The sequence below is a fragment of the Taudactylus pleione genome, unplaced genomic scaffold, assembly GCF_031769625.1.
Source record: "Taudactylus pleione unplaced genomic scaffold, aTauple2 ptg000205l, whole genome shotgun sequence".
Classification (NCBI taxonomy): domain Eukaryota; kingdom Metazoa; phylum Chordata; class Amphibia; order Anura; family Myobatrachidae; genus Taudactylus; species Taudactylus pleione.
In genome coordinates, this window is record NW_028284607.1 from 2676430 (window position 1) to 2695228 (window position 18799).

Genomic DNA, 18799 nt, shown 5'->3' on the forward strand with positions numbered 1-18799 from the left:
AGGGCTCGGATACCTGGTCAAAGGATCGTGACCTGCCTGCAGGGAGCAGCTAATCCCATATCCTGCTTGGAGGGGTCACTGGCGAAAACCTCCCTGTAGGTTAGACTCCGCACCTTTGACCAGGTCTCATCAACAACCAAGACCTGTAGATGAGGAGCCCTGATATCCAAGCCAGTTCCCCGAATTCTTCCAACACCACCATCACAACCCCTCACAAGGGGATTCCAGTACATCAAACCTGACAGTATTGAGCAAAGATTGTGAATACTTATGTACTTGTGATTTCTTAGTTTTAGTTTTTTTAATAAAATTTACAAAAATCTCAAAAAAACTTTTTACACGTTGTCATTATGGGGTATTGTGTGTAGAATTTTGAGTACAAAAATTAATTTATTCCATTTTGGAATAAGGCTGTAACATAACAAAATGTGGAAAAAGTGACGCGCTGTGAATACTTTCCAGATATATATATAAAGGTCTGTTAGAGAGCGCTTGAGTAACTTTGCAGTTTATACTGGAGAATTAAGAAAAGGCTGTACTGGATAAACACTTCAGCATACTACTATTGAAGTATAAAACATTCACATATAAAAACCTAGTGGTTTTTGTGGACAAAAAGCTGTTGACACCCTTATAAAAACATAATACAATTTATTACAATAAAAACATTTTGTACAGTACCAATACAATTTTAGATGGTGCTGATTAGGTTTACAGGGTTCCACATTTGAACTTTGACAATTCACCCTTAGGTTTAAAGCATGTATTTGTAGTGATGTAGTCACCAAATTAGGATCAAAAACACAGTTACCCTACGCATTTCGTCTCCTTGGAGACTTCTTCAGGGGTTAATCTTTGTGCCTTCACATAAAGGAATACATATTGTAAGTTCCAATTGGTCTCAGATATACTGGAACGATGGATATTCTTAGGAAACACTTGGTTCTCAGCAAAAGATGGCAGATTAGCACCTGAGATATTCAAAAGAATCAAAATTCTTTATGTACTGTATGTGATCAGTACTGGGTAGTTGAATCCCACCTGGGTAAGCAGAGCAGCACATTCACCTTCTTTCCTTATGGATTCAAAGTGGCTCCCAACTCACTGACGACTATAGTGACCCGCGGTCAACGATTCACCTGGAATTAGGTCATATTGGCTTTGTCTCCTCCCCAATGACCCGCATTTTGCCTTGAGGGGACAGGGTTTTATAACATGGTTCCTGCTCTCGCGTATGTTGGGGTGAGGGTTCTGGGTACCCCTGCAGTGCATTCCACCAGTGAAAACTGCTGTTCTAATCATAAAAGTTTTTTAGTTTTCATTACTGTATGCTTTGTTTTATTTGACAGCTAGCTCCAGGGGCTGATTGGGCAACCGGAAAAGCGGGACACTTCCTGCTGGGCCGGTCCCATGTCCCCCTCTGCTCCGCCGGCCGTTCATAATTCCTGCCTGGCCGGACTGTGCCGCGGCTGCCACGATCGGAGCTCGATTCCAATCAGGCAGTGCCGGTCAGGACTTGGACGGAGTTTCTGCACATTAAACTTTTCTAATATGGCCGTGGGAGGGCTGCTGTGCCTGTGCAGCCAGCCAGCCAGCCACAGCAGAACCTCCCATGGGCCTTTGCATCTTAACGAGGGTACGGGTATGCTGGGTCTGCAAGCAGAGAGGGGCCACAGCTGCTGACCAGACCAGAGCAGATCCAGAGGGGTTTGTGCAGTGTGCACTCTTATGTAGCAGTGGTCAATATGCTTTAGAAAGTACTTGTACAGACAGCCCTGCCCCCTTACTGCCTGGGATTCAAGAATGTATAGTAGGGGACGACCTGCTGCAAGCTATCCATGCCACAAGTGATTTGTTACACACTGGGCTGGAGATGCCGTGCTGCGTGATTTATAGACACAGCGTCCCAATCTGTGTGTCATGTATTTATAATTCAGTATTGTGATTCATGATATATATATTTAATGTATTTATATATCGGGTTATGTGGAACTTTTTTCTCTGTGGTGAGGATGTGCCCCAGTGTGTGGGATGCACGTGCACTAGAGAAGAAGGGGCGGAGTGATACGGATGGGAGTGATTTGGTCCCTGACAGGGAAAGAGGGACCAAGTTGAGAGAGAACTGTGTCCTGAGCGGCAGAGCGGTGTTAGGCTGCCGGGCACACGGGGGGTGGAGCCGGAGAGGGAACCCGTCACAGCCGGAGCTATGAGAGCAGCTGCAGCTGTCAGCAGAGTTCCCAGCTCACCAGTCCAGGGTGTTTCTGTATGCAGCCATCAGAGTTACCAGCAGGGTCTTGCTGTACAGCATAGTGGAGGCTGACATCATAGGCACCAGTCAGCTGTTTGTAAAGAGGAGGACCTCCGTACTTCAAGAAAAGCTGCTAGAAGGGTGTCTTCATGTATGTGGGCAGTGGCAGTAGTGCCAAGCCCATAGTTATTAATCCAAACTACACTACACTCAATAGCTATCAGGCATACCTTTATCACCTGCATCAATAGCTGTGCTTCATAAGTGAGCTGGAGGCATTGAACCTAATAGTATAACTGACTACGGGAGCAGTAAGAGTACTCCCACTACTGAAGCCATAACTTATACTGCATTCCCCCAAATATTCTTATATAAGAAGATGTTTGGGGGAGAACTGAGGAGATGCAGTAATAGGCCGTCCCATGTTTTCTGTCATTAGGTCAGCTGACCGTTTCCAGGGTGAGGCAGCTCAGCTTTTACTAGAGAGATTCACTGAGCAGGAGACCCTATGTTACAGCAGCTCAAAATGGAGGATACTTGTGGCCATTTAAGTAGATACATTTTAGTCTTATTTTATGACTTTTACATCTGCTGATTTTGTTTCATCAGTAATTGTCAACTGTTTTTGAACTATATCTACAAGTGGATGTGTGTTTTATATTTGTCTCTGTGTGAACATCCATAAAACAGTTAAGGTGCCCATCCACTAGGCGATGTGGGGACGACGGCACGATTACATCTGGAGAAGTTTGGAGAGGTCTTCCTCCCGGATCCTCGGCGGTGACGGGCAGCAGTCCTCGGCGATGGCGGGCAGCAGTCCTCGGCGGTGACGGGCAGCAGTCCTCGGCGGTGGCGGGCAGCAGTCCTCGGTGGTGACGGGCAGCAGTCCTCGGTGATGACGGGCAGAGTCAGCAGGGCACTGGTCTCTGGCAGCGGCTCCCAGCAGCGGACATTCCATGGCAGCAGCGTCCCTCTAGACAGTGAGTGACAGCGCTCCCTCTCTTGACACTCTGCTTTGTGGTGGCGGGTTCATCCCCGAACATGGCAACCTGACGGCAGTCGTCAGGTTGACTGTTATGTTCGGGCGATGATAGATGTTAAAAACGACCAGCGGGCACGCGCATCGTTGGTCGTTTTTAACCTTTTACTGCCCGATTTGCGGGCGATTACCAGTGATGGAGCGATAACGACCGGCGTTATCCCTCCATCTCTAGGTTTAATCGCCTAGTGGATGGGTAGCATTAGGGGGATAAAAATTAATCTTTTAAAGTGACTATTGCATGACCCATTGAACATTGACTCTAAGGGGAACAGTTATCTAACTGGCTATCAATATCATATACCAGTGCAACTTTAAGGTGTATGAATAACACCATTATATTTGAAAGAACTTTTGCAATACCGGATTTACAGTATAATATAACATAGGAGACAAGAAGACACTGCACTCAACGTTGCACTAAGCTTTTAACCATTAGAGCTTTATTATAGATCTCTTGAACTTAAGAATTACTTTGTTCAGTTAAAATTCAAGTATAAATATGTACTGACTGTATATGTCATTTCTGTCATGTATATGGAAGTACTGGTTACTATTTCATAAGAAAAACGAATATGAAACTGTGTAACTATATTTAAAGTCATACTTGACGACTTTTAGGCTGTCCCATCCGGGAGGGGACAGCCTGGACGACACTCTGTACACAGCAGGTGGGCGGAGCGGGGGGCGTGGCGGCTTAATCACGTCATCTTGGCCCCCCCGCTGTGCAGAGTCCGTAATACAGGCACTGTACTGCGGGGGGCGGGGCTTCGATGACGCGATTTAACTGGAATCGCGTCATCTGATCCCCCGGACTGCATACTAAGTGGCCAGCAATGGAGGGTACTGGCTGGCTGCGGCTAGTTCTGGGAGACTTGCCTAGTCTTCCGGGTGGTCGGGAGTGGCACACGATTTTCGGGAGGCTCCCGACCAAATCGGGAGGGTAGGCAAGTATGGTTAAAGTGTATTATTTGCTTGAAGGGGACTGGTAAGCTTGGTGACACAAAAGGAGACAAGAACAGGTCTGAATTCATAACTTAACTGCTATAAGTTTTTAGGTCACCCTAGATTATTTATGCATAACCCAATTGGAACATAAATGTTACTTTTCGTATTGGTACGCTTACCCCAGCAAGCCTAAACTGCCGATACTTGGGTGGAGGCACTGATAGAAAAAAGATACACCACTTAACAGGAGATTAAAGGTAAGAAAATATTAGAGAGTAAGGATTTTAGTAACCTGGTGACCCTTTACAGAGGTAAAAAGGGGGGTTACAACTAGCTCAATGTTAAAATCTGTAACATTGTCGGAGAACGAGACATAATTGCAAACTGATGGGGTGGATATTAGAATGTAAAAAATGGGACTATCTTGGGGAAAATGGGATGAACGTTACCACGGCATTTTAACTACCAATGTTTGGGGTCACACTGGAGATGGATTCTGTTGCCCAGCTCTCGGGTCTAGCGGTAGGATCAACTCTGTATAGTACTGTAAGCTTAAAAGTACGTCCAAGTATTTGAAAAAAGTAGTTACTTTGTGGCTTTAATTTATTTATTTAATAGTAAATGTTGCTTTTGTGTTTCTATTGAGGAGTATGCACATATGATTCTATGCACCATCTCCCTGCTGCTTTGGATACTGGGCCTGATTCAGAGCTGGACGCTCTGACCAGAGCGCTCGCTCTGAATCAGGGCCCACCTACCTAAACTTGGAGCGGTGTCCTGGCCACTCGCATAGCTGTGGGTGACCACCCACAGCATATGCGAGCGGCCAAAAAGACCATCGCGACCATCGGGCTTGCGACGAGACCCTGCGGTAGGGTCTCGGTGACCGCAAGCCCTGGAGTGATTTTGGCTCTATCAGAGCCAAAAGCACTCCCACTGACATCACTAGTGATGTCAGTGGTGCCGGACCCAGACGGTAGGCGTTCCCATGGGAACGCCTCCGTCTGGCAGCCACGCCCCCGGCACGCCCACCAAAGGGGGCGTGATGTCAATCAACATCGACAGCACGCCCCCTTTGATGCGAGACCCATAACGACGGCTACCCCGTCGTTATTCGGGTCTCGCGCATGCGCATGACGGAGCTCCCTCCGTCATGCGCATGCGCACTAGGGCACCATCGACCCGCTTGCGAGCGCTCAGCGCTCGCGAGTGGGTCTGAATCAGGCCCACTGTTCTCTATAGGGGACATATTTATTATAAAATGCAGTGTGCCCCCAAATATTTAGAATCCTTATTGCTGCATATCACAGCAATAAAGATTTTTTATTTGTTCAAATATACCAATTTGAATCACCTGGACACAGGCTCTGATAAAGGCCTGTCCCGATAATCAGGAAGAAGTAAAGTGATTGCATCTATGAGAACTTTACCTCTGGGCCTCTTCACAGCTACTGTATATGTGAGACTTTCAAGCTACGCAAGCGCAGCCCAGTAATGGCTACAATGTGCAGCAGGGCCTCCTGCAAACTCTCAATATCAGCAAACGCTGAACCTGCAAAGCGTCCCAGACAATATCTATGAAACACTGTTGCAGCCTTCCTGCTCTATCACTACACACTGCCTGAAGAGTTGGTATATGAAGGATATCCCAACTCTGCCACTACAATGTACTGTGGGCCTGATTCAGAGCCGCTCGTAAGCGGCCGCTCGTTCGCTCCGAGCGATGTTCGCACATCTGCGCATGCGTATGGGTCATAATGCGCATGCGCCAACCAGTCAGTGTGGTCGGAAATCGTGTGCTCGCAAAATAGCGAGTGCCTGCTAATTTGAGTGACAGGATGAGGCGTTTGTGGTAACAGGGGAAGGTGCTTGAAAACGGGGAGTGGAGATCCGAACGCAGGCGTGCCAAACAGTCAAAACGGGCGTTTTAAGGGTGTGCATAATTAACAAAGCAGCGTCATCGACCACGTCACTTGGTTGTCTTTTAGCCTGCACTGCTCGCATGATTGCGGTAGGAAAATGCTACCACAAGAATAGCGAGCAGTTCATACGCCTTTCGATATACTCAATTAATCTAATAAATAGCGGAGATGACGTATGATGCGAACGGCCAAGGGGCGTCTTTACAAAATAGCGAGCGCATGTTTCGGACGCTCGCTCAGACATAGAGGCGTCAACAGACAGTAAAGAGCGAGTGCTCAATTTAAATAGCCAGCCCCTTTTTCTGAACGAGCGAGCGCAAATAGCGTCCGGCTCTGAATCAGGCCCTGTATATGTACTGTATTTTGTATATATGAGCAACTGAACAGGACATCTTATGCTGTATGCAATTGTACGGTAAAGGCAGAACGTGATTATGCCTGCTAGGAGTAAGGTGCAAATATATCCTGATGAAGATGATGACTTGTTGCCAACAAGAAACGTTCTCTATTCTACAGATATAAAGGCATTTTGATATGTGTATGGTTCTGCATGCGGGTTGAAAAAATACAGTATTTTTTGGTTATTATTTATTTTAAGAATTAAGCCCAAGTTACCAACTTCTCTACATCAGCCAATAAATGTTTGACCGTATACCAAATATTTTTGATTGTTAAATAAAGAAAAGAATAAGCTTGGAGAGCCCAGTAATATAACTGTTCTTAATCCTCATGAAGTATAATATGATTTATATAATTGAGGCCACTGAGAATTGATCTACTCAGTTTTGTAAGTGTAAATCATCTAGTGCCTTGCAGAGTACAATATGTCCCAATAACTTCTAGACTAGAGCTAGAAAAGAAAATCCCTTTTTGGGGGCACTCATTTATAATGTATGAAAGTGAAATATAAGTTAGTGAATTTGTAATAAAATATAACCATTATTGTTACATGGGTTAAAAAGAAAAGGGATATAACAAGACTTAAAAAAAGAGAGATTAGACGAGTCTTCCCTTAAATCAACCTGAATTAAGACTACATCATATTTATTTCTTAATAGAAAATTTGTATTGGCTATTCTTAATGACAATTTATGTGGCAAAAATTATTTATCAACACTATTTATCAACAGTGATAGAGAGATCAGGTTGGTAACTGATATTGGCCGGAGGAAATATAATTAATCCAAGATGAAATGGCAGAAAGACATTCAGTGACTCGGACCAATACAGATGTTGATAAATCTGGGGAGGATAGGTAGATTTGAATATCATCCGCATGCAGATGGTACTGAAATCCAAAAGAGCGGATTAGTTTGCCAAGAGAGGTGGTATAGATTAGGGGTGTGCACCAGCCACTTTTCGTGTTTTGATTTTGGATCTGGATCTTTCTTCGTGTTTTGGATCTGGATTGGTTTTGCCAAAACCACCCTTCCGTGTTTTCTAGGAGTGGCACTGAAGTGGCAGACAGGATGGCAGTTTGAAAAACCAGTCCCCAAAGAGTACATAAATCAAAGAACAAAAACAGGTGCAAGATGGAATTGTCCTTGGGCCCTCCCACCCACCCTTATGTTGTATAAACAGGACATGCACACTTTAACAAACCAATCATTTCAGCGACAGGGTGTGTCACATGACTGTGGGTGAAATGATTGGTTCGTTTGGGCCCCCACAAAACAAGCTGGCAATTAATCTGTCCCTGCACAAACTGGCTCTACAGAGGCAAGATGTCGTCCTCATCCTCCTCATCCACCGATTCCTCACCCTCATCAGTGTTGTGTACATCTTCATCCTCACAGAGTACTAATTCGTCCCCACTGGAAACCACCACCAAAGGTCCCTCTGTACTTTCTGGAGGCTGGTCTTCCCAGAAGAATTGATAATTAATTTTGATGAACATCATCTTCTCCACGTTTTGTGGAAGCAACCTCCTACGCCTTTCGCTGATACGGTTCCCGGCCGCACTAAAAATTCTTTTGGAGTACACATTGGTTGAGGGGCAATTTAGGTAAAATAGAGCCAGTTTGTACAGGGGCCTCCAAATTGCCTCTTATTCCTGCCAGTACTGGTATGGACTGTCTAACATGCCTACTTGGATGCTGTCACCGATATAATCCTCCACCATTCTGTCAACGGTGACAGTATCATATGCAGTGACAGTAGACATATCAGAAATTGTTGGCAGGTCCTTCAGTCCGGACCAGTTGTCCAAACTTGGTCCTGCCTGCCTTGCGTCACCTCCAGCGGGTTGGTTAGGATATCTAAGTTGTTTCCTGGCAGCCCCAGTTGCGGGAGAAAATGAAGAAGGAGCTGTTGACGTGTCACGTTCCGCTTCAGCTGATAGTGTTTTCACCAGCAGGTCTTTGCACTTCTGCAGACATGCGTCCGCCGGAAAGAGAGACACCACCTAGAATCAAGCACGGTGGCCAAAATGTAGTGGTCTGATTTCAACAGATTGACCACCCTCGAATCCTGGGAAAGCGAATGAAGGGCTTCATCCACAAGTCCCACATACTGAGCGGAATTGCTCCATCTCAGCTCCTCCTTCACTTTCTTCAGCTGCTTCTGCAAAAGCCTGATGAGGGGAATGACCTGACTCAAGTTAGCAGTGTCTGAACTGACTTCACGTGTGGCAAGTTTGAAGGGCTGGAGAACCTTGCACAACACGGAAATCATTCACCACTGCGCTTGAGTCAGGTGCATACCCCCTTTTTTGCCTATGTCATAGGTGGATGTAAAGGCTTGAATGGCCTTTTGCTGCTCCTCCATCCTCTGAAGCATATAGAGGGTTGAGTTCCACCATGTCACAACCTCCTGCTTCAAGTGATGGCAGGGCAGGTTTAAGAGTGTTTGCTGGTGCTCCAGTCTTCGTTACGCAGTCGCTGAATAGCGAAAGTGGCCCATAATTTTTCGGGACACCCAAAGCGTCTCCTGCACGCCCTTGTTGTTTTTCAGAAAATTATTCACCACCAAATTTATTGTGTGAGCAAAACATGGGACGTGCTGGAATTTGCCCAGATGTAATGCCCGCACAATATTGGTGGCATTGTCAGATATCACAAATCCCCAGGAGAGTCTAAGGGCTTCATTCAGAGGCGGCCGTATGGTCTACGACCGCACGGCCGCCTCGATGTTTGTCCAGTGCGCATGCGCACGAGTGAGCCGGCTCCTTCGTGCGCATGCGTGAGACCCACTATGACCGACAGTGCCCGTCGTAGCGGGTCTCTTTCCAAAAGCTGTCGATGTTGATTGACAGCTCGCCTCGTTTGGAAGGCGGGCCGGGGGGGTGGCAGCCCGAACAGAGGCGTTCCCATGGAAAGCTCTCCGGGGCTTACGACAAGTGAGACCCTACCCTAGGGTCTCGTCGTAAGCCCCGATGGTCACGATGGTCTATGAGATCCGACAGAGGATCACAAGGTTTTGCTTTGCGCCTTGGATCGCCCCGAATCCCTGAAGTTCGTGAGGGTCCGGTTCTCAGGGAACTGGATCCGCTCATCTCTACATGAAACAGGAAGATTTTGTGCACAGATAGTAGCAGGTGGGTTGGGTGAGGGAGGGGTTTAGAAGCAGTTTAAATGTATTAAAAAGTCGCTTGGAGTTAGAAGCTTGAGCAGAGATTACAGATTGAAAATATGTTTGTTTGGCAGCGTCCAGAGCATTACGATAAGAGTTGTAGATAAGAGTTGTAGATAATCTTATATGTTAGGAAGTCACTTGGAATACGAGACTTATGCCACTGACGTTCTACTTTACGTGAGAGTTTTTGTAGATGTCTTTAGAATTCCATGGTTGACGTCTAAGTCTATGTGGTGTGTGATGGGTAGCTGGAGCTACTTCATCGAGGGCTTTTTCTAGAATCTGGTTCAGGTGTGATGCAGCAGTCTCAGGAGAAGTGAATGTAGAAATTAGTGAGAGTAGTTGTTGTAGAGAGGTGGATAGTTGTTGAAAATTAATAGCATTCATTTTTCTGCAGGTTTCAGGAGGTTTGGTTGATTTTAATGACATTGAGGTTGATGTAATGGAGGAGAGTGTGCAGGTGATAAGGTTGTGATCTGAGAGAGGGAAAGGAGCATTAGTGAAATCAGAAATTGAGCATAGTCTGGTGAATACAAGATCAAGGCAGTGGCCCTCCTGATGAGGAGTCAGTCCATTGGGAGAGGCCAAGAGAGGAGGTTAAAGAGAGTAGTTTGGAGGCATGAGGAGATTGTGGACTGTCAATGGGATATTGAAACCACCCATAATGATGGTGGAGATGTCTGAGGATAGGAAGAGAGAAAGAGGGGAAAATCCTGATAGAATATACTTCAAATTATGTGAATGTGAGTGAAGGTACCTGTGGGAGAACTGTGTATGTGAAACATTGGGATAGTAGTGTTCCTACTCCACCTCCTTTACTAATACCAGGCCTGGAGGTGTGTGTGAAGCGTAGTTCACCATGTGAAAGTGCAGCAGGGGAGACAGTGTCTGATTGTGTGAGTTATGTTTCTGTTATCGCCAGAAGGTTGAGGTTAGTTGAAATAAAGAGGTCATGGATGGATCTTAGCTTATTGCAAATTGAGCGTGCATTCCATAAGGCACATTTTAGTGACTTGGAGGGTGAAGGGAGGCATACAATGTTTATGAGGTTAGCTGAATTTAAAGTCCGTTGTGGGTGTGGCACGTGGGTTAGGCCTGGATTTGGTGATATATCAGCTAATTAGATATAAATATATTTGTGGGATTTGTATAAAAGATTTTTATGGCGACAGGTTGTGGATGTTATTGTCAATGTGTATAGATTAGTTAAAATCTCATAATACAGATTATTCAATGGAGAAATACCCTAGTAGTATCTATTCACATAATGTAATAAGAAAACTTAATAACACTCCTAATGAGTACTATGGCAGGTTAGGCATATAAAATTTAAGGTCTCTATTGACCGGTATAATCCCCTTGTACTAAATTATCACATAGGTACTATTGTGTCTTTCTGTAGTCAATGTATGGTCTGGACAGATAATGATAAAAAATTAATCTATGTCCAGACTCTGTAGCCAAGATTCATGCAAAAAAATGTGCATATAAGATACAATTATAATGTAATCAAGGCAGTGAACAATAAGTACTTTGTTAGATATCAAGTATTACAGATCTAAAAATTGCTGCAAAATAAATCCTGAGTACATGATCTGCATTACAAAAAGATGCTTTCAAGTTAATCCTTAATATATGGTCTGCATCTCTAATGTTCACTTTCACAGAATAATTACTACATGCATACGAGATGTAGTTAAATATAGTCCAGGCAATAAATAATAAGTAACTCATTAAATATCAAGCATTACAAATAGTTGCTTCAAAGTCGTACAAACAAAATAACATAGTACTCAGGGCCGTAGCTAGGGTAGTGCGGCCGGTGCCATCGCACAGGGCACCACAGGTCAGGGGGCGCTGTTTGGGCCTGTCAAATTTCTGTTTATTATCATTCTTGCTTGTAGCTTCCTCTTATTTCATCCCCAGCATCTCCTGGCCTCCCCTATCTCTTACCTGGCCCTTTCCCATGAAGCCATGGCCCTTTTTTGGGTGCATTATGTCCCGTTGAAAAATGAGGGGGCGCCAATGCTCTTTCTGGCACAGGGCACCAAAATGTCTAATTATGGCTCTGATAGTACTTATGTGATAATTTAGTACAAGGGGATTATACCGGTCAATAGAGACCCTAAATTTTATATGCCAAACCTGCCATAGTACTCATTAGGTGTGTTATTAATTTTTCTTATTACATTATATGAATCGATACTACTAGAGTATTTTTCCATTGAGTAATCTGTATTATTTTCACCACATAAATTATCACTAAGATTACCCAATAGAAATTTTCTATTAAGAAATAAATATGATGTAGTCTTAATTCAGGCTGATTTAAGGGAAGACTCGTCTAATGTCTCTTTTTTTGAAGTCTTATTATATACCATTTCTTTTTAACCCATGTAACAATAAAGGTTATATTTTATAATAAATTCACTAACTTTCATACATTATAAATGAGTGCCCCCAAAAAGGGATTTTCTCTTCTAGCTCTAGTCTAGAGGTTTTTGGGATTTAGGAATATTTTGTATACTTTATTCCGGTTAGCACCGCCAACACACGCAGATATCGATATTTGAGTAATATAAAAATAATAGTTGGTCTAAATATACTGTACATATTTATAATCCTGTGCGGGATCAAACTTATTCTGTTTGGTGAGAGTACAATATGTCTCAGTTCCCTATCAGAGTGAATCAGTGTGGAACTCTTTACCAGAAGGATGCCACATACCACAGTAATAATCTGCATCATCTTCTAACATAATTCCTTTAATGGTTAGATAACCTGTGTTCTTTGAGCTATCTTTGGATCCGGAGAAACGATCAGGAACCCCAGTGCCATGGTGTTTGCTACTGTCATTGTCATACCACAGAAGATACTGAGGTCTATTCCCTGTTTTCTGTTGAAACCAGTACACATAGCGATCACTTATGCTGAATCCACTAACTACACAGGAGTATGTCTCTGTGCCTCCAGGAGAGGCTAATGCAGATGGTGTTTGTGTCACAGTGAACTGAGCAGCACAATCTGAAAACACAAAAACATGGACAAATATCAGCTAAGAACAAACAACACAATAGAATAGTTTTGCCGGATTCAAATATCTTTTAAATGTATAAGAATTCCTAGATTCAGAATATTTCCTGATAATAATACTGCACAGCCCAGTCTCCCCTCTTACATGTGCAGAATAGGATAACAGTGATGAATGGTGCAGCCCAGGACATGATGCAGATGACTGAAGACAATATCTCTGGTTTGGACTATACTTCTCCAGATCATTAAATATAGGCAGGTGTGAAAGATAGGAAATCTATGTAAATGTGATGAGGGCGGATACTGCCTCCTCCTTCCCTACTTCTGGCTACAAACATGCAGTGAGCCCCATATACAAAGTGAAAAATGGCTGAGACACGGCACACACTATCAGCTTAAAGGAACTGGATTTTTTCCAAAAGCAGATGATTGTGGTAGAGATGGGAATCGAATATTGTTTCATCAGAACCATCAATGGTTTAGTTCCAATGGCTAACTCTGCAATGTTGAGGATCCAATGTTTCCTCCCCTTTGCAAGTTTTTTTTCCGATATTCTACCAATGTATTGGGGGTGAGGGGGCATCCAGGCACTCTCCTTTGATTGACTTCCACATATAGGAGAATATATGTTCATTCAATTACATCTCCCAGTATTTAAAACACACATTTCTCAATATGCCATACCTGGAACTTTAACTCTCAACCTCTTACTCTGCACTCAGCCACTTAACACATGGAGCTATTAATTCCTGCATAGGCTGGCCTTTAATTCTAACTATATAAAGCTAGGTGACACTGTTCATAGTCAGTTTACACCATTGCAGCTAAGCAGATTTATGTAGTGTGCAACCACTCTTCCAATCCCTTGTAATCACACATGGGGCCTGATTCATAGGTGGACACAGTAGAGTAGAACCTGCGACTTTTCCTCACCTCAGCGCCAAGGGAAGGGGGGGAGCTGGTCCTGATGTACCTGGTCAAGGGCTCACTGGAGGGCCTCCGTCTGCCACTGCCCCCCTCTCCACTGTCAGCAGCACCTAGCACACACTGCTGTGTGCTGAGCTGCAGTGAGTACAGAGAGACTGCTGCTGCTGAGCCCTGCACCAGATAGGTGGGGGTGATCACACTGATGGCCTTTCCCCCCCCCGATTTGCCCCTGGCTGAGAGGCAAAATGGCACCCCCCTTTGTCAGGGGGTATGGCCATGCCTCTTTACACTAGGTCTGCCCCTTCTCATTACCCTGGCCCGGCCAGACTCTCTACCTGTGACCATTCTTTATTCTACTAACCCTTTAACTAAACTGTCTGCGTTCCTTTCCAGCCACTGGATCCTGTCTGTTACATTATGATAGCTTGAATACCCTGTTGGTGCATATCTGATTTTAAAATATATATGAATCTTGATATTTTCCCTTAAATAAAGCACATGGATCCAATGGCATCTCAAGTTTTCCTTCACGGTGAAACTGTCGGCACTACCATAATTACATCACATAGAATTTTATACCTGCCCTCCTTAGAGTCTTTAAAAGTTTCACATGATTTTTGTTAAACCCTTGTGCAGATCAGCCTATTAGCAGCAATCTCTCATTGCACCAAACACACTCCAAAAAGGAAATACTACGAACAGCTTGCCAATGATAGTTAAAGCAGCATAAGCGGTCTATTTACTAAGCAGTGTTAGGAGACAGAGTGAAAAGTGATAAGGTGCCAGCCAATCAGCTCCCAACTGTCATTTTTCAAACACAGCCTGGGAGACGGTTGGCACCTTATCACTTTTCACTCTGTCTCCTAACACTGCTTAGTAAATAGACCCCTAATTCTTTAATGAGGGCAGTGCTAATATCCTGGAGGCTGAGGGATAGGGAACCTGCACAGCATATTTACCCATTTCTATTAAATAGAGGGACAGAGCACCTAGGCTCTCCCTATGCTCTGCCTGACCCCTGGTGGCAGATATGAAGGACACCCCAACTCAGCCACTACCATGTCTATGTATGTATTTTACATATATGGGCATCCGCACAGGACTCATCTTATGCAGTATGCTATTATCTATACAGTACTTGTTCTGTTTGTATGGATGAATTCACAATCACACAGTTTTAAAGTAAGCTGTTTGTGCTTGATCCATGAAAAGGTGTGACCAATAGTTGTGGTGGGGTTTAGGACATTTTGGGTCTTCAGTGTCCTTCATTATAAATCTGAAAAGTGTAATGTTTGATGAACAGCTTAAGTGGCTAATGCAGAATGAGAACAACATCATCTGTGTAGCATATTTTGCGTGATTTCGATCTACACATGCTCATAAAGGGGATGCATGCATACACGCATGATTGTAGTCCTGCAAACATCTGACATGTATGACTCCCTATGACTGGAGAAGCAGAAGAGATTGGATTAGGAGAATTGTCTAACGCAGATCAAGGGCCTGATTCAGCATGGATAGCAACTGCAACAGTGTACGCAGATTGATCGATGGTGTGTACTGCACATACGTATACATTGCGATCACCCAAGCAGAATAAAAGCCATCGCCAAGTGAGTGACAGGTTGTGAGCATTTTGGGGTAGTGACATGGAGTGGTCAGAGAAAAGCAGATGCGTCTCTCCGTTTGAAGAACGCCGTTTCCTAGGAGTGCATAAATTAGCCACTGAGACGGCATACACAGCTTGAGTACTCACTGCGTATAACAAGACTTGCAGTTTCTGCGGCAGGTCAGACATGCAGTAATTCTGTGTGAGGGGCTGATGTTACTCGATGTCACCAATGTATACACAGGACTGCAAGGTATTACGTATGTGAGATACCGGTAGTGGACGCCTCTATGCTGGCTGTGCGAAGGCTCTTCGATTGCATTCATTAGCATATTCTCGCAGGAGACCTTCGTGCGATTACTGAGTTGCGATCGCAGTAGCGATCCATGCTGAATCAGGCCCCAAGTACGTTAAGGTATCTTTACTCATAGGTAGTTCATGCAGAACTATCATTATTATTATTATTATTATTATTATTATTATGTATTTATATGGAGCCACAAGTGTTCCGCAGCGCCTTACAAAATATATAAACAAATACGTGACCAAAGACTTACAGTACAATAAAATTGAATGCAGGACAAGGACATGGATAATATACATTGCTACATTAGTGACTACAGCACCCACATAAGCAGCAGAGCTTAACCAATAAGTGTTAGGTGCCCTATTGGGGAGTAAGAAGTAGAGAAGGAAGGAGAAGCACAAGAGGGTAGAGGGCCCTGCACATAAGAGCTTACATTCTAAAGGGGAGGGCAGACAAACAGGTGAGACACAGATGGGGTAGACGGGGAGGAAGGCACATATAATAATTTTATTTATATAGTGCTTTCTCCCCTAGGACTCAAGGTCCTAATTAAAATCAACCTAAACCTAGATAGCACAATAAGCATATTGCAGGGTTGGTGCAGACATTTTGGCAAATAACTTCCATGGGTTATATATTCCACCCACAAAAGGTACCAAATGAGGCACCCTTCTTGGGCGCACTACGTAGGATTCCCCTGGGTGGAATAGCTTACGCCTAGAAGAGATTACACAAAATGGGTGTGGTTGCAGTGTCCTGATGCTCGGAGTAGGGTCCCACCATAATAAATCATAAAATGGAAAGAAGCGCTAACCTTAGAGATCATACAAACACATGAAAATACAATTAGATATTAAAAAATCTCATAAATTTAATTACCAAGATGATTATCAAAAAAATCTCTATCGAGATATACACACTGTAAATACACAGCTATAAATAAAAATAAATAAATCATTAAAATGCATCAAGGACTTTTAGCACAATTTCAATACATAACACCATATAACCACGGTAACCTGATATTGCACATTACTCTCATACAGAACCCTTGTCTGAAAGGTTTAAAAAAAAAAAGGGGTCAGTTATTGTGAAAGCAATCCAGCATGGATCTGATGTAATAGTCAGAGTATTTAGGTGGATAAAAAAGGAATGGCCTTCTAGGTGCTGAATGATCTAGGCTCAGAACAAATTCCTCTGTATAAGGAAAATAATATATTGATATATTGCAAAAAGGGCTGGTCTCTGTGCCCTGATGGAAAAACAGAACACCAAAATTGTCAGGTTCAGTAAGTGCTTAGCAGATGAATATGGCACTTCACTAGTATTGCTGGGTCATGTTGTACTCCATTCTATAAAAACAATCCACAGTGATGACTAATAGTCTCTGGCCGTGTACTGCTCTCTCTATGTTGTATGCTCACATCTGAGTTACTCACGTGGCGCAGCACTGTGCTTACGGTGGGGGAACAAAGGACCAAATGGTGTCTGTGTCTCCACTACCCCAGACCTCCTCTCCATCTCTGGGTTCTCCTCGTGCAGTGCTCCTCACCGTGTATACCGGGTGTGTGGCGCCATACTGGGAAGCACACGCTGACACTGAGACAGCTAATGTCCGGACACGTGATAGCCTACCAGGTGATGGATCATCACGTGAAGCGGGAGTCCCTGGGATCTAGACGGCAGAGGCTACGGGATGGAGCTGGTCATCCAACAAAAACGTCACTTGTGCAAAATATAGGAGGGTGAGCTTGACGCTTGACGCGTTTCTCAGCCGTATGAAGGAGGCTGTTTCATCAGAAGTAGCACCCCCTGTGATGGGCCATCAATTTATATTGGGTTTATCCAATCCAGAGTGATTCCACTCCTGAGGCATTTTGCACCCCTTATTACCTTCTTCATATTAAGTAAGCAGATGGTTATAGTAAAAATATATTTACTTTTTCTTTCCCATATATGAGGTAAGTAAAATCACCATGACAGATCCTGATACAAACAATATAATAAATAAAATGTAATCTAAACATGAGACAGCACCCGAACACAGTCTCAGGGGCATTGAAATGAAGGTGATGTGGCAGCATTCCTGTGCTGCTGTGTTTGAGAAATGGTTTAATTTTTGGTTACAAAGTAGTCAAAAGTCCAAATCCAATTCAAACTTCAGTTCTAACTCCATTCTTCAGTTGACATGCTTAAGATGCAGGCTATAATGGCAGGCCTGGCTTTAAAAGGAGTCCCTTTTGCAGGAGAGGCTAGGTCAGCTGGTAAAACAAACTTTCAGTGCAGACTTTTCGTGCAGTGAAAAGCATCAGATATGGAAGATGGCATTAGTTTACCTAGAAAGAGATGAAAGATGATATTAAAACTCCACTCTGGTTCTAACTCCATGCTTCAGATGACATGCTTAAGATGCAGGCTATAATGGCAGGCCAAGCCTGTGTGTGCAGGCTTAAAGAACATACCTATACATATTGTATCATTGATGTAACCACAAGATTAACCTCAATTAATCTTGCGGCTACGATGTAGCGGTTCCCACCATAGACTTCAATGGGGATTTCTCACCATAGAAGGCTATGGGACACACAGGCTGGCCGCATTCAGCTAATCAGGGAGCTGCTCCGACGGTGATGCTCCCTGATTGGCTGGCGGCCCCTTCACTGATGGGGCACATGTGTGCCCCGGTCATTTCCGTGGAGCAAAGGTATGTGTACACACATACCTTTACTCAGTCCGGCATGGATCGGGTTTTTTGGCGTTTTTTTATTTTAACCCCTGGATTGCCTACTTGGACAAGTGGACGTGATCTACGCATAGGAGAGGTGAGTATGGATTTTTTTTTTCAGGTACACCCCTATGGATTACTTTGGATACTAGGTGAGTATGTGTGAGTGTGAGTGTGAGTGTGCATGTATGTTTTAATAAAATTTTACATTCACGGTGTATGTTTGTTTATTTACGTATTTCTTTAGTTGTGGAACTACAAGTGCCAGCGGGCCCGTAATGCCCCGCATGCTGGTATTTGTGGTTCTCCAAATACCAGCATGCAGGGGAGGCTTGCTGGTACTTGTTGTTCTACAAATAAAGACAATATGGAAAATTTATTTTTACACTCTACACTAACACTATCAACCCGGCACCCACGGGCATGGAATTGGTATGAAATACCGCCGGCCGCATGGTTCGATTTCCG

At 43.9% G+C, this 18799-nt stretch overlaps 1 pseudogene and 1 gene segment (V, D, J or C); both read right to left on the minus strand.

Annotated features, from left to right (window-relative positions):
* LOC148517959 (immunoglobulin lambda variable 5-45-like) overlaps nucleotides 1-12954 on the minus strand; it is a 34543-nt gene extending 21589 nt beyond the window's left edge. Inside the window, 3 exon segments of the V gene segment in view lie at nucleotides 3835-3840; nucleotides 12440-12754; nucleotides 12909-12954. Of these exon segments, the coding sequence occupies nucleotides 3835-3840; nucleotides 12440-12754; nucleotides 12909-12954 (367 nt within the window).
* The window catches only part of LOC148517958 (immunoglobulin lambda-1 light chain-like), a 91745-nt pseudogene that overhangs the window by 26152 nt on the left and 46794 nt on the right, over nucleotides 1-18799 (minus strand). The gene's annotated exons all lie outside the window — the stretch shown is intronic.